The 16,335-nt window shown below is 28.7% G+C and overlaps 3 protein-coding genes across 5 annotated transcripts in view; 1 reads left to right on the top strand and 2 right to left on the bottom strand.

The window, feature by feature from the left end:
* Window positions 1-16,335, bottom strand: part of LOC107638334 (SH2 domain-containing protein A) — a 209,187-nt gene that overhangs the window by 151,387 nt on the left and 41,465 nt on the right. The window lies entirely within an intron of this gene.
* LOC107638328 (non-specific lipid transfer protein GPI-anchored 2) lies at window positions 1,059-5,393 on the top strand. The gene is made up of 4 exons (XM_016341552.3): window positions 1,059-1,690; window positions 3,203-3,250; window positions 4,498-4,554; window positions 5,084-5,393. Exons 1-4 carry the CDS (start codon window positions 1,336-1,338, stop codon window positions 5,224-5,226), a joined length of 603 nt encoding a protein of 200 aa, XP_016197038.1. The 5' UTR covers window positions 1,059-1,335; the 3' UTR covers window positions 5,227-5,393.
* Window positions 5,897-9,250, bottom strand: LOC107638327 (SMAD/FHA domain-containing protein). Of its 2 annotated transcripts, none has more exons than XM_016341549.3 (5): window positions 8,939-9,250; window positions 7,916-7,980; window positions 7,774-7,834; window positions 6,901-7,047; window positions 5,897-6,200 (listed from the first exon to the last, which is right to left on the bottom strand). In XM_016341549.3, the coding sequence occupies exons 1-5, from the start codon at window positions 9,171-9,173 to the stop codon at window positions 6,076-6,078; spliced, it is 633 nt and encodes a 210-aa protein (XP_016197035.1). In that variant the 5' UTR covers window positions 9,174-9,250; the 3' UTR covers window positions 5,897-6,075. The 2 variants fall into 2 exon arrangements, with proteins under 2 accessions (XP_016197035.1, XP_016197036.1); XM_016341550.3 differs by having other exon boundaries at window positions 5,897-6,197; window positions 8,939-9,233.

Below are 16,335 nucleotides of genomic sequence, written 5' to 3'. Positions count from 1 at the left end.
ATAACTAAAATTGAGTTTCATTAATTATTAACATTGACTTCACGGCAGGGTTATATTGAAATTAAATAAAATTTTTTTGCATTTAAATAGAATACTTTAAATCTTAGAAACTAAAACAAGATTAAACCCAAACATAGAAGACCAATTTTTTATTAATAAATTTAACTTGTATTTTCAAAGTACTTATTAGTTAACAAAAATACTATATACACCCAAATTAGTCACTAAGGTAACGTTTATTTTAAGGTACTGAAACAGAGACTGAGAGATGGAGACTCAGTATCATGTTTGTTGGTTCAGAGACTGGTACTAAAATTTCTGTTTCTGTCTTTAAAATTTCAGTATTTCAGTACCTCCAAAATATAGGGACATAGAGGACTAAAATTTTTAGAGATGGAGACTGAAACTTTAATAACATTTTATACCTAAAATACCTTTATTTTAATTAATTAATTTTAATTTTATCCTTTATGCAAATTAAATTAGAGTTTTATTCTTGTTTCAATTTCTGTCTCCAATTTTACACGAAACAAAATACTGAAGTTTATTTCAATCTCTGTCTTTCCGTCTTTGTCTTTCCACCAAACGCTACCTAATGTATTTATGTATAAATACATGTGTAATTTAATTTATTTTCAATGTATATTTATATTCTAATATGTATTTTATACTAATAGTTGATTTTAGTAGTTAATTTTAGTGTATATGTAACATAGTTCATTAGTTGAATCATAAAAAAAAGGTGAATGCTATGGTGCCTAAAAAGTGATGCCTATTTATTAAAAAGAATTAAAAAATAATATTTAATTTAAAAGATATAACAATAAATAATTTTTAAAAAATCAAAACTTACTACAAAAAATAAAATAGACAAAATTTAGGCACCAACTCATAAACACCATAGAATTGGCCAAAAAAAAATAGGACATGAATGTAACCAAATTTATTTTAAAGGATCTATATTTTTATATTTTATATTTTATTTATGAAAAAAAAAATCCTAATTTTGGATCGAACCGTTCTCGCCTTTAATTCAAAGAGGGTGGAAGTTGCATCAATAGATGTGAATAGAGAGAGAGAGAGAGAGAGAGAGAGAGACAAAGAGAGGTGGCATCAGCATGGTACACAATGAGTTGGTTGGCTGTTAATTTCAATAAATTCAGCCACCTAAAGTTAGGGAACCGGTTTCCAAGTGAAGAAAGTCACTCTTGTATTTATTTATAGTAACGAGATAGAACCTACCACCCTCTCTCCCTTCATAGCCCCAAATTTTAACCACCCAAGCCAGCTTTAAAAGAATCTCTAGTTGTTGTTGGAGAAGATCAAAGGAATCAAATGGGCGGTGGGTGCAGAGTGGCGGTAGCCCTTGTGGCTTTAGTCCTGGCGATGGCAGCAAGCTGCGGAGAGTGCGGTTCTCCGGCGGCAGCTCCGTCGCCGGCGGAGAACGTGTGCTTCACGGCATTGCTAAACATGTCAGACTGCCTGTCATATGTGGAAGATGGGAGCAATGAAACGAAGCCAGACAAAGGGTGCTGTCCTGAGCTGGCAGGGCTGATTGATAGCAACCCGATCTGCCTGTGTGAGCTGCTTGGGAATCCTGACGCCGTTGGAATCAAGATTGATCTCAACAGAGCTCTTAAGCTTCCTTCTGTTTGCCGTCTCACCACTCCCCCTGTTAGCACCTGCTCAGGTATATCCATTTTCATTCATCACATCTTCAACTTAGTTTTAGCATTAAATCCATGAGAAAAGTTTATTATTAGTTCAAGAAAGTTGATTGCGAGTCTTTTCTATTTTACTAACTTGCACAAAAAAAAAATGAATATCCCATCCGCCTGACAATTATTTTGAAAAGGCAAAAAAAAAATAATATTGATTTTTTTTATAGAGAGACTAATCAGTCTCGTAAAAATAAATCTCAAGAGCCGAATTAGCATTTTTTTTGTCAAAGACTTCATTATCTTTTGAAGTAATTGTCAGGAATTATTTTAGGTTTTTCTCCAAAAAAAATAGAGCAAATAAACCATTGAAAAATTAATCTCTCAAAAAATACCAATAAAGTTTTCGAAAATAATAAACATTACATAAATACGAACAAGTTAATTTAAATAAAAAAATTTATTGATAATCTTTTTAAGATATAATCTATCTAAAGTGTAAATCTTCGTATGTATATTGAGTAAATGGTTAAATTAGTCTCTAAAAAATTACTAATTCTTTAAGTTGATCTTTGAAAGGTTTTTTAATCAAATTTATCATTTAAAAATTTTAAATTAATTATATTAGTGTTTTGGTTATTTTGTTTGTTAATTGTGTCAAAATTTATTAATATAAAATATTAAGTAATATGCCAACACACACCTAAAGTCTTAATTAACTATTAACATAATAAGTTTATAAAATTATATTAAATCAAAACTTAATTGGAGAGAGAATTTGAGGCAATGAAATTTCTCAATTTAGAGTTGATTTTATCTAATTTTATAAATTAATCATGTTAATAATCAATTAAGATTTTTAGATGTGTATTAAAATATCATTTAAAGTGTTATATTAGTAAATTCTAGTACCATTAACAAATAAAATGACAGAAGAATTAACATAACTAATTTAAAATTTTTAAATAATAAATTTAATTAAAAAAAATTTAAAAATACAATTCAGACTTGTCGGGTTGGCTGGATAACCGACAGATGAACCTCATCAGCCATAGGACAGACATGCATCATATGCATTTGTATGCTTTGCTTGGGTTTGAACTTGTTTTGGTTTGCCTAATTGCTAAACTGTTCTTAACTGCTACTTGAACTATTTGCTGTAACTGCTACCTGCTTGTGCTTTCTTTGTCTGTCTTGGTTATGTTTGTCCTGGCGTGCTACATTTGAAAATGAACCTTGGTACTGAATTAATGACTGTGTTGTTTGATTGTGTGGTTGGTTTCTGATTGAGATTTGCTTACGAGAAAGGAAAGACTTTGAATTTCTGAAAATGTTAAATACTGCCTCTTTGAAAAGGTTTTAAACGATTAGCTATTGGATTCTTTAAAAAATGAGTGATTTTTTAAAAGACTAATTTGAGAATAGATTTACATTATGTGTATTTATCCCTGTACTCAAAAAGATATTTTTGATTCTTTATTTCATTTTCAATTGAAAACAGCTGTTTTTGTCCCTGGTCTTAACAAGTGTTTCTTTTGTTACAGCTGTGGGAGTCCCTGTGTCCTTGCCTCCAAGTAAATCTGCATCACCAAGTAAGTTTTCCATCATTTGATTATTCTTTACTTTCACCGTTGTAATTATTTTACTTACAGGTTTTGTTAGGAAATGTTTTTGTGGCATTTGTTAAAATTATCTATAATAGAAATTTAAATTTTTTTAATAAATACATAATAAATTATTGATAAACTTCATTTTCCCTTAACAATACAAAGTACTTTACCATTTACTGTATTTTTTTAAAATAAAATTTGTTATTACCAAAACAATTGTATATTATTTAATAGGTTTAATTAAGATGGAGATCCCCGTAATATCTTTTAAATTTGTATATAGATTTTTAGGCATATTCTTGTAGGAAATTAATTGGAAAAACTTATAAATATTTTTTTTTTTTGAATTCATACATATTTAAGAACTATAAGGATAGTTAGGAGAATGAAATATGACTTCTAATCATTACTAATCTATATTTAAGTTTGTATAAAATAATTATAAAACATTTGTTTCCAAAAAAATAATTATCTTCTATTATACTTTTTATAATCACAAAGAACAAATAATTAAGCTTTCTTTAATTAAAAAAAAAAATTTGATATATGATAATACAGTCTAATTTGCAACTGAGTCCTTATTTTTACATTTTTTTTTTAAATTTAGTTCCTATAATTATATACTTAAGAATATTCTGATTCTTTTCAATTTTTGTGATGCTAACAATCTAATTAAAATTTTTTTATAAAATATGAAAATTTAATTACAAATTTTAAAATATAAGAATCTATTTATAAATTTAGTAAAATTATCTGAATCTTGAAAATAATTAATCCATATTAAAATATTAACTAATATTTTTCTAATTTTAAAATCCTTGTGATATGATATGTTAATAACTTAATATGAATGAACTACATTTACTAAAAGTATTTAACTTTTCCATTTCATGGAGTCTGTTGTTCTTTGCTAAAAATATAAGGGAGAGAAATGTAGTAAAGTAAAATTATTTGTCAAGGGAGGAGAATATAATTTACTCAAATTTCTTTTTTCTTAAAAAAAAACTTATAAACTTTCCTTTTTAATGCCAAAATAAAGTGTTGTAGCCGAAGATCAGATATATACTATGCGAAAATGTTTCATAACCAAAGAAAATTAGCCAAAAACAGCCATAATTTATCTTATTAAATGCTAAATAAGGCAAGTTCTTGCTGTATTTTTTGTCTCCCTAGCATTACCAACCGCATCTGTGCTAACTAATTTTCGTTTGTGTAAATAAATAATGAAGGTTTGGCACCAAAAGGATCAACCGCTAATTCTTCAAGTGGAGTTGCTCCTAGTCCCGGTATATATACCACTTGAATTTTATACACAGTTAGATATTCAATTCCTTATTAATCAACTTTGCATTAATATAGTAAAATTCACTTGGAATAGAAGTTATTGATCTTTGAGAAACTATGTTGAGGTTAAAGCCATCTTTGTGAAAGTAATAGTCTATATATAATATAGAGAAATTCTTGAGAGCCAACAATTTTTAGTAATTTTGGTTATTATTAGTCAATATAAATACTAAATTATTTTTAACAAATAAATTTTACTAATTCATGTCTACAAAATTAAAAAAACGTGGATACAAATTATATGCTTTTTGTGTACAAAACGTCTGTAAATATGAGTGTAAATTATTGCTAGCTAAAAATGATAATATTTACTAGCCATGTAACATTGCTTTATAATACAAAAATACTATTCGTACACCAGAATTAGTTACTAAAATCGGCCACCAGTGTATTTGTGATTTAATTTATTTTCAACGTGTATTTATAACAATTATTTTGGAGTTTTAACTTATTGTAAACAACAACATTCAGGTAATGCAAGTCCATCTTCAAATGAAGCTGCTGCAAGCAGCCCTTCAGGAAATAAAGATAATGCTAATGGAGCTCCAACCATTCAAGCCTCTGTCCTCACTTTCATTTTTGGCTTCATTGTCTCTGTCTCCATGTTCTTTTAGTTCTCCATTCTCAATGTCATTTAGTTTTATAGATATTCAATTTCTTGATTGTTTCTATGTGGTCGACTGCTTTTTCTTTGAAGCTTTTATTGTAATTTAATGCATTCTTCCAAATTAAATACTACTATTATTATGAATAACAATAGCGAATAACTCAAATTATTGAATTTTTCATTGTGTAAAGAAGAAGAGAAAACATACAAATAAAGCACAGTACTGCAATATAAGATGAATAAAAGGTGCACCAGAAGGAGTTAAATTGTGCTTGTACTTTTTTTTTGAAATAAATGAAATTTAAAGGTTTATTGAATCTTTGGACTTATGAGCAGTTGAATATGTGCTAGTTTAATATGTGCTAGTTTGGATTAGCTTTTTTTTAGTAAATTTTTTTTTAATAAAATATTTTTATTCAATTTAAAACTTATTTAGATACGTCTTTAAAAAAAAGTACTTTTATTTAAAAAAAAAAAAAACAAAAGCATTAGACTTTTTAATATTTAAAAATTCTTTTTAAAAAGTCTATCCAAATGTAAAATAATTTTTATCTGTTAAAAAAATATCTCTTTTAAAAAGATAAAAAAAATAAGTACTTTTTTTTTATGAATAGAAGACTTTATGTTGCTGATGGCAATGTCAAAGATTTAATAAAATTTAAGCAACCACTAAGGCATCATGACAATATGATAAAATCATTTTCATCACAATATGCACACTTCTATTATTCTCAGTACACAAAACATGTATACCTGATGTAGCATGCACAATTATTATTATTTTTTTTTTCTTTTTTTGGTTGTTGTAGCATACACTATTCTAAGTAGAGCAGATACAAAACATACACCAGGATTTTCAACCCGTTTGAGCATTATCAGGTTCCTTATCAGTTTCTTCCGCAGCTTCTATTGCTTCATTGGTGTCTGCAGTTGTATCATCTTCGACCTTCGATACACGAAACATAGCCAGATGGGTGTCTCCTGACAAAAACGAAGCGAGATTATTGTAGTACTTTTTCTAGAGTAACATGAGCATTGAACAATTTTGATGTTCCAATTTCAGATTTGGTTTGAAATATTCTTCTAGAGTCCCTTTCCTTCTATGATTTTCTATATAATTTTGACAGAGTTATTCAAGAATAACAAGAAAACTAAGAATGTATGGCCTTTTAGGCAGTGTTTGTTTTGGGTACTAAGACAGAGACGGAGACTCAGTATCGTATTTGTTAGTTTAGAGACTGGTACTAAAATTTTTGTCTCTGTCTCTAAAATTTCAGTATTTCAATACCTCCAAAAAGTAGGGACACAAGAGACTGAAATTTTTAGAGATGGAGACTGAAACTTTAATAACATTTTATACCTAAAATACTTTCATTTCAATTAATTATTTCTAATTTTACCCTTTGTACAAATTTAATTAGAGTTTCATGAGCATGCACTCGTTTTTTCTTTCTTATAAGGAAAAAAAATAAACTCCTAAATGACATAGGAATAACCCCTTTTCCATTTAAATTCATTTATTCCGGGTATTATCCCATCTAACCTCTTCTTCCAACATATTTTATCACATACTTCTAAACATTGATAGCTAACTAATAGCCAAAAACAATAAATTCTAATGGTCTTCTAGCGTTCCTTAAGGAAAATAACCAAGTGAATAAAGATGTGTTGCAGTAGGTACCAAATGTAATATTACTCCCCGGAGATACAGTGGTAACTACTCCCGGTCTCAGCCGCTTGTCGTCGACGAATGTACCATTGGTGCTATCCAAATCTGTGACAAGAAGATTTCCTTGTTTCTTCTGAATGCGTGCATGCACTGCAGAAACTGCAAGTGTAAGAGCAAATTTTATATTTGACATCAGATCACTGAATTGGTTAATCGATAACAAAGCATAGTACACAAAGAATAAAACAGATGTGTCACAAAGTGGTACTTTTTGAGAAATGCTAAGAGCTATCAGAATTTATTGTTTTTGGTCGTTACTTAGTCATCATCCCAATTCTTTTAGGCTGCGTTTATTTACAGAGACAGGACATTGAGACAGGGACACAGAGACACAAAATTATATTTGACAGAAGAAACATGGATAGAGACAATATGTTCAGAGACACTGAATTAGTGTATTTTGTGTCCATCCTGATAGGAAAGACACGGAGACACTAACAAGGGACACAACTTATTTTTCATTTTTTTTCATTATTTTTGTTAATTTTTCATAATTATATTTTTTATTATTATATTTTTCATCTTAAATTTTTTGAATGAAAAAAAATGAGAATAAATTGGATTTTTATAATTTGTTCTAGTTTATCACCAAATAGAATACAATAACACAAAATTTTGTGTCTCTGTCCATCATTGTCTTATCCTATCCTATTCTCAGTGTCTTATCATGTCCTGTTCTTAAAAACAAACGCAGCCTTAGTGTAGTTTATTTGGTTTAGTAATCCAACAACATATTTTATCCTATACTTTTAAACATTAACGGCTAACACTGTGGCAAAAAACAATAAATTCTGATAGTAATCTAACATTCCTCGTACATTTTACCTGTTGCAACAGGAATCACCAAGTCAGCTTTCTCCGGAACGCGTCCAACTGTCACCTCACGCTGAATAATTCAAAAACAAGCTAGTTAATGTGAAGTATATTCAGCCATATAAAAGTATAATGATTCATATAAATCACTTACAGAAGCAATTTCATATGCACCTGGCATCTCAACTTTGAAGCCTATGTGCCTTGTATCTCCATCTCCTATCAATGCAAGTAGATCAGTTTTGTTTCCAATGTGATCAACCACTTTGTTAATCACAATCCTATTCAACAACTAGTGCTTTAAGCAGGTAACTGAAGAGTTCAAATGTATACCAACATTTTCATTTTGACAAAATAAATCTTCAAATGACAAAATGACCTAATCATTCAAAGTGATGGGTTAATGATTAGAGCATTTTATCAAACCAAATAGATATTTGAGTGTTCATTTTATCAAAAATAAATGTGTGAGTCCGTTTTGACAAAATCAAAATTTTAGATACCAAAATAACTTATAATAATAATAATAGAAAAATACTAGAGATTTTTTATGGCTCTCACTTAGGTTAATTCTTTTAGTTATGGAAATTCAGAATATGTTATGCTCAATTATGAAAAAATTGTGTGTTTTTTACGGATATAGAGATAAAAAAAATTAATTAGAATTTACAAATCTGGCTCAGTTTTGTTTTGAAAAGTGGAAACAAAACTTAGGATCTGATTTGGGGTAATAAAAAAATTTGAGCATTTGAAAATGATTTTTAAGGGATAAGTAAATCGGTGGATCAGTTTTGTTAAAAAAAATTGTAAACCACAAATCTAACTTTTAGATTTGTATTTTTTTTAAAAAAATAAAACTATAAATTTGACTTTTAGATTTGTGATATCTACTCCAAAAAAATACATCAAGTATCTACATTGCTAAAAAACACCACTTGAATCACAATGCTAAAAATAAAAAGCGTCTCACACTAAGTCATCAATTCTCTAATTCCAACCCAATAATATACTTTATTCCATTCTTTTAAACATCAATAACTAATTGATAATAAAAAACAATAAATTCTTATGGTCATCTAACATTTTTCGTAATAATAATTTTTCCGAGTTATGAGGTGATGGTAGATAGAGATGATGAAAGTTATTAGAGTGAGGGAAAAGATGGAAGTGAACTGACCAACTGGCTGAAGAAGCCATTTTTGTGAAGCATCAGAGGCTGAGGCGTGTATGGGTCCCAAACCCAGTCCCTTTGATTTAAGTCTGAGGCGTGGCAGCTGAGAAAAGAAGCACTTGTGGCTTACGCCTACACTTAGAGAAGTGGCATTTGAGTTTATGACTTGATACTTTGGAATTGTTCCAATGGATACAGGATGCACAATGCTTTCCATTTCATACCTTATCATATCACACATTCATTCTTACATGACGAGCACTTAGTTATGACTAAATCCCACCTCGACTCGTCTATGTGGCGCCCATTTAATGCTTCACTAGATTTTGGATAATATCTTCAATTCTTCATAGATGACCTATTCACTTTACTTTTTTTCTATTTTTCTGGACCCTCAATAGAATATTTAAATTATTTTGTTTCAAACAAAATAAAATCTAAATTAATTTTTAAAATAAAATTAATTTTTTCTATTATTATTATTATTATTATTATTATTATTATTATTATTATTATTATTATTACATTTTTTATAAGCTTTGTAACTGTGAGAGAATATCCAACAAGTCAAGATACTTTATTTCCTTTTGCAAAAGGATAATGGCTTAGTGCAAGAGAAGGTAGTGAATAAACAATAATGTTCCGAAGAGTGATAACTATAGCATGATAGACTATTTCATAATTAGGACATTTGGGATGATTAAATTATTAATTATGTAAACATTATTCTTTCCTATGAGTTATGAACATTGTGAATGCTATTTGGTATTTATATGAAAAACATTACAACAATATAGATTATTTTTTAGAGTTATATGTGTCAAAAAAGAATTAAAATTCGTTAAAAAAATAAATTTTGACACTATTTTAACTATGAAAATATGTTAATAGAAGTTTTGTCAAAAATAGTATTTTTAACATATAAGTAATTGTGAAAAACATTTAAATCTTATTTTGATAAATATTAGCTGTAAAAAATAATTTGTTAGAAAAATTTGAGAATATATTTTCTGTGATATTTATTAACCGTCAAAAATACTATTTATTTTGACACTTATTGATCATAAAAAATTCTCAACAAAAATTTTTAACAAAGAATGAGATGAAATCTTAAAACTGAAGAATAAATTGAGATTTTGAAGATAAAAAATGAGTAGTATGATCCCAAACTAAGAGCAGTGTGATGCCAAAATTGAAGGAGCCCAAAGAAGAAGAGGAATAATGGAGTAAATTGAAAACAAATAAATGTCAAACTTGAGGAATAATTTTCTACGGTCAAATTATTCATCAAGAAAACATAAAAAATTGGACCTTTGTGATATTTGTCAAAAATATATATTAATTTTTATACTTAATTATGACCGTTAAAAAAAATATGTTAAAATAGCTCTTTTTTTTTTAGTGAATTTAGCAACAGAAAAATTGGTTGCTATATATTTAATAATTGATTTTTTTTTGTGATGGATCTCATTTAACAATGGTTTGATGGTCCTTTGGTGAAAATCGGTTTCTAAGTATTAGTGGAAGTCAGTCGCTATATTTAATTTAGTGACAACTCAAGTTTTAGCAACTACTCAAATCGGTTGTCATTTCGATAATTTTATTTTTTTTTATTTTAAAAGTAATTAATAAGAAGTGAAAAAAGATAAAAATTTTATCTTTTAAACTATAAAAAAAATTTAAGAAGTCAACATTAATTTAACCAACAATTTAAAAGTTAGGCAACAATGGAACATTAAAAGGAACTAACCAAAAACTAAAAACCATAAAAACATAAAATAAAAATTAAGTAAAAAGAACACTACTTGAAAGTGAAATAAAGTAAAAAAAATGAATAGGAGTAAAGGAACAACTTAAAAAAAATTAATAATAAGTGATTAGATTTGTTTATTTATTTACCGAAATTAGTTATTTTTTGTTGATACTCTAGTGAACTTATTACCATAAATATAAGGACATTTTTAAGGTACAGATGCAATTTTAAAGATTTGTCTATGTGGCAAAATCTTAACCACACATTCTAAAGCTACACTTTTCACCTAAAACCGTAACTCTTCACAAAGAAAAGCGTCACCTAATGGAAAAAAGTAAATTAGAAGATTTAAGAGAAGAAATAATTAAGTTATCAAAATTAATAGATCAAAAATTAATGATTTTAACTAATGTTAACTGTAATGACACCGAATTCTTAAAATCAATACAAAATGATTTCTCTCAAAATCTTTATTTTACTATAAGTTTTATTGAAGGACTTCAAAAACCTGAAAAAACTTATTCTTCACACGGAATTTCTAAAAAATGTTATCATGGAAATGATTCACCACATCTTTATCATACCTTTAACCCACAATTAAATTCTATAGTAGACATGCTTGAAGAAATTTTAGTATCCATAAAATTTCAGAGAAATAAGGAAAAAGAGAATCCCAAAGAAGAAAAATTCCAAAATATAATCAACATAACAGATTTAAAAGTAAAACCACCACTAAAATTATGAATATTGAAGAAAAATTAGAAGAAGTTACAATGCTTTTTAAACAATTAAAAATGGCTAAAGAAAATAATATTATGGAACAGGGATTTCAAATAGAAGAGGAATTAAATCCTGAAAATATAGAAAATGAAGAACACATCCTAGATTATTCAAGTGACGAAGAACCAGCAATTCCAATACAAGTAAAAAATGAAGCTGGAACATCTAAGGATAATCAATCTCAATTTAAATGGGAAACAGGTTTTGATAATTATGCTTTTAAAAAAGGATTTATAAATAAAGATTCAAAATATACAAAAATACCATCAAAATATGTTCCTAAAATCCAGGAAATGGAAGGAGATAGAATGCTCGATTTAGACTGTAAAAAGAATGAAAAAGAAATTTTCGAAAACTGGTTAAATTCCTTTTTATTAGAAGCCTTTACCAACCCAAGACTTAGTGAATTGTCTGGAAGAGACATTTGGAATTACATAGGGTTTCATACTAAAGGAACTATAAGAGATTATATGACATCAATAGAAAACCAAATAATAGAAGAATTAGCAACAAAAACAACAGCTTATGATAAGATATTATATATAATGATGATTCTATATAAAGAATTTTTTGGAAAAAATATTATAGATCATAAACAAGAAGTCTATAATAAAGAATATCAAGAAGCAAAAAACCATTTAGCTAATATTCAGATATATGATTTATGTAATGTGGAGTCCTATATATGTGAATATAGAATACATTATTACAAATTAAAAGAAGAAGATAAAAATCATTATCTTAGTATGTATATAACAAAACTTCCATATCCTGCTAATGAGTTTATAATGGGAAGATTTATAAGAGAAATAAATAGAGGAACAATTGAAAATAATTTTGGTGGGGCAACCTCTGCAATAAGAGAGGAAATAAAAGAACGTTGTATGCAAGAAGCAACTCAAAAAAGATTTGCAAATATAATTAGAATTTGCTGTCAGGATAATGAAGAGATACCTCAAAAATATGGTCTTAATAAAAATTTTCAAAGAAAAAGAAAATATCAATTTAGAAAAAGAAAATACTATCCAAACTGGAGAAAAAAGAGGTATTTTAGAAATAACAATAAAAATAAGAGACAAAAAAGTGATTATTGCCCAAATAAAAAAGAAAATTGTAAGTGTTGGTATTGCCAAGAAGAAGGACACTATGCAAATGAATGTCCGAAAAAGAAAGATAAAAAGGATCTTACTAAACAAATAGAAATTGCTAAGTCTTGTTTCATGGAACCTTTAGAAGAATCTGATGATAACTTAGACTATATTTTTGAATATGTCTCGGAAACAGACTCAGAGACTGAGTAATAATGCTACATTTATTACTATAAAAATAACAGAAAAATTTATAAATGCTTTCATAGATTCTGGAGCAACACAATGCTTTGCTAGTTCAAATATAAAACTTGATTGGAAAAAATTAAAGAAACCATTAAGAGTTAGAATAGCTGACAAATCAATACATAAAATTGACCAAAAGGCAGAGATGGTTGAAATTTTTATTCAAAATTATAGGTTCATTGTTCCATCTATATACATGTTAGATTCTGGAATGGATTTTATCATAGGAAATAACTTTTTAAAGCTATATCATCCATTCATTCAAGAACTAACATATATAGTTTTAAAAGCTCCATACGATTCTTCAATAAATCAAAAATCAAAACGTATAAAAATACCGACTACTACTATAGATAAGATCTTAAAATTTAAAATATTTTCTATATTAGAGACATGTTATTTAAATTTATACTTTCAAATAAATATCCCAAAAAATAATCTTGAAATAAAGATAGAAGAACTTTTGGATGAAATTTGTGCTGAAAATCCTTTAGATATTAAAAATACAAATAACGAATTAGTAAGCATTAAATTAAAAGATCCAACAAAAGAGATAAATGTTCCAAATAAAATCCCTTATTCCGCAAGAGATAGAGAAGAGTTTTCATTAGAATGTAGAGATCTTTTGGAAAAAGGAATTATAAGATTAAGTAAAAGTCCTCATGCGGCTCCAGCCTTTTATGTCGAAAACAATAATGAAATTAAAAGGGGAAAACGAAGAATGGTTATTAACTATAAGAAGATGAATGAAGCAACTATTGGTGATGCTCATAAACTTCCAAGAAAAGATTCTATTTTAGAAAAAATCAAAGGAGCAACTTGGTTTTCCTCTCTTGATGCAAAATCAGGATATTGGCAACTTCGTTTAGACGAAGAAACAAAGAAACTAACTGCTTTTACTTGTCCAACAAAAGAATCAACAAGTGTATTGCTCTATGAATGGAATGTATTGCCATTCGGATTAAAACAAGCTCCAGGTATTTATCAAAGATTTATGGAAGAAAATCTAAAAGAGTTAAATGAATTTGTTTTAGTGTACATTGATGATATACTAATTTTTACAAAACAGGATAGAGAAGATCATCTTCAAAAATTATTAATAGTTTTAGAAAGATGTAAAGAAAAAGGATTAGTTCTTAGCAGAAAGAAAGCAAGAATAGCAAAACAAGAAATAGAGTTTCTTGGATTAATTCTATCCACTCAAGGAAAGCTAAAACTTCAGCCAAATGTCCTAGAAAAGGTAAATTTATTTCCTAATAAAATAGAAGATAGAAAACAATTACAAAGATTTTTAGGGTGTATAAATTATATTTCTGATCAAGGATTCTTAAAGAATATAACAGAATACACTAAAAGCTTATTTCCAAAAATAAGTACTAAAAAAGAATGGAAATGGGATGAAAAAGATAGTATGCAAATTCAAAAGATTAAAGAATTATGTGAAAAACTTCCAGAACTTTATATTCCAGAAGAAAATGACTACTTAATAGTAGAAACAGATGCTTCAGACATAACCTGGTCAGGATGTCTAAAAGCTAAGAAAGCTATAAAAAGTTTGGAGCAAGGAAAAGAATCACTAGATTCTAAAAATTCCCCAAAGGAACTACTTTGCAGGTATATTTCAGGGACTTTTACTCCAACAGAACAGAGATATACCACTCATGAAAAGGAAACTCTAGCAGCAATTAAATCTCTTAAGAAATGGAAAATTGATTTACTACCCAGAGAATTTACATTAAGGACAGATTCAAGCTACCTAACAGGTTTCATACGATATAATTTAAAAGTTGATTATAATCATGGACGATTGGTAAGATGGCAATTATTTTTATTACAATATCCAATAAAAATTGAATATATTAAGGGTGACAAAAATGTTATTGCAGATACATTAACAAGAGAATGGAGTTCGTCTACAACGCATTAGATCAAGAAATTCAGAAATACGAACAAGAACTCGAAAAATGCGAGCATTGTCAGCAAATAAGGACACAGATCCAATCCCTCAAGAAGGCCATCGAAGCAATGAAATCAACACAACAACCAAAACCATCAGAGCTCAGCCAGCTAAGCGTGGTGGACAAATCAGGTGAAGAAAAAATTCCAGAAAATAAAACAATTGCTGAAATTATCAAAAAATCCACCCAAGATAAAAAATATTATGTAATTTATAATGGCCCCATGAAAGGAGTATATGATGCCTGGGAAAAAGCAGCACCATTTACACATCAATCAAGGATAATTCATAAAGGAGGGTTTTTAACACTGGAAGAAGCAAAGGAATCTTTCAGGGAATATGAAGCTCTTCATCCAGAGCAAACCCTAAAAAGAGCAGATAAAGCTCCAATTCAAACCCAGAGAACAGGGATAATAAGAAACATTCCTACAAGGGCTGAAATCAAAGAAAAGAAAAGGGTCTGTAGATCAAATCTCAGAGAAACTCTTAATATAGTCCTAAACTGGACTGAAGAAAGAAGAGCAATTTTGGGATATTATCCTATTGCCAAAGAACAGCTAACAAAGCTGGTTATATTTCCAGATGCATCCCCATCGGACACCTATCAGTTTTTCCAGTATGGATTAATTGATACAATTTTAATTTTTAATGATCTAAAAATTATTAGTGAGTTTCCTGCAGGATTCGTTGATGCAGTGAAGAGATTTAAAAATATGATTGACAACGTAAATCCAAGGGATATATCCCTAAAATTTACGAACAGTCAACCTATTTTTAATGAAGAAGAAGAATGCTTGGTTCCAGCACACCAAGTAATATTCATGTCCGTCTTCCCAGGAAATTTTCAACCAATTGATCAAGTTCAAGATTTAACAATCTACAGTCATGAAGGAAGGCTAGCCAGCACACTAGCAAGGGTCTTCGAAAGAACTCAAAAGATAACAAGGGAATCTCACACAAGAATTAATTATAAAAGCAGAAATACTTTGCTTGTGTCTAGTAAAAGGAATGAAATTGAAGAAAGAGAGATGAGACTCTTAGTAGAATTTGAATCAGCATTCTACAACTTATCTGGACTCTTAGAAAAGCTCCCTGAAGGGATAAAGAGGAATCTCTGCTATTTGATAAAAGACAGAGAAGACCACAAGTGCCAGCTATGCGTCTCAGAGCTATCTGAAGAAAGCAATAATAAAACGGAATCAACCCACATGATAAAGGAAGAAGACAACGCATCTGAAGGTCACATAATGAAAGAGGAAGACAGCACATCTGAAGCATCTCTCAACATTATTGCATAGTGACGTAAGCGCTTAGGTCATAGAGCACCAACAATGTAGCTGGTGCAAGATAATAAACAATGACGTAAGCAATGACGTCATAAGAAGGGTAAGGATGGGAATTGTCCATCAGACCCAACCATTATAAATAGGTTGCTTAGGCAATTGTAGAAAGCATCAGAAAATAGAAAGCAGGAGGCAAAGAGTACTCACATGCTAGGAGAGCAAGGAGGAAGTTGCCAAGGCGATTCTATGGTCTGAGGAAGAATTCCCTTAGGAAAAATAGTTCTAAACTCCCCTCT

The sequence above is a fragment of the Arachis ipaensis genome, chromosome B4 (genome assembly GCF_059453495.1).
Source record: "Arachis ipaensis isolate K30076 ecotype BB chromosome B4, ASM5945349v1, whole genome shotgun sequence".
NCBI lineage: Eukaryota > Viridiplantae > Streptophyta > Magnoliopsida > Fabales > Fabaceae > Arachis > Arachis ipaensis.
The sequence above is the reverse complement of the archived record's forward strand: the minus strand, read 5'-3'. Positions and strand labels throughout refer to the sequence as shown.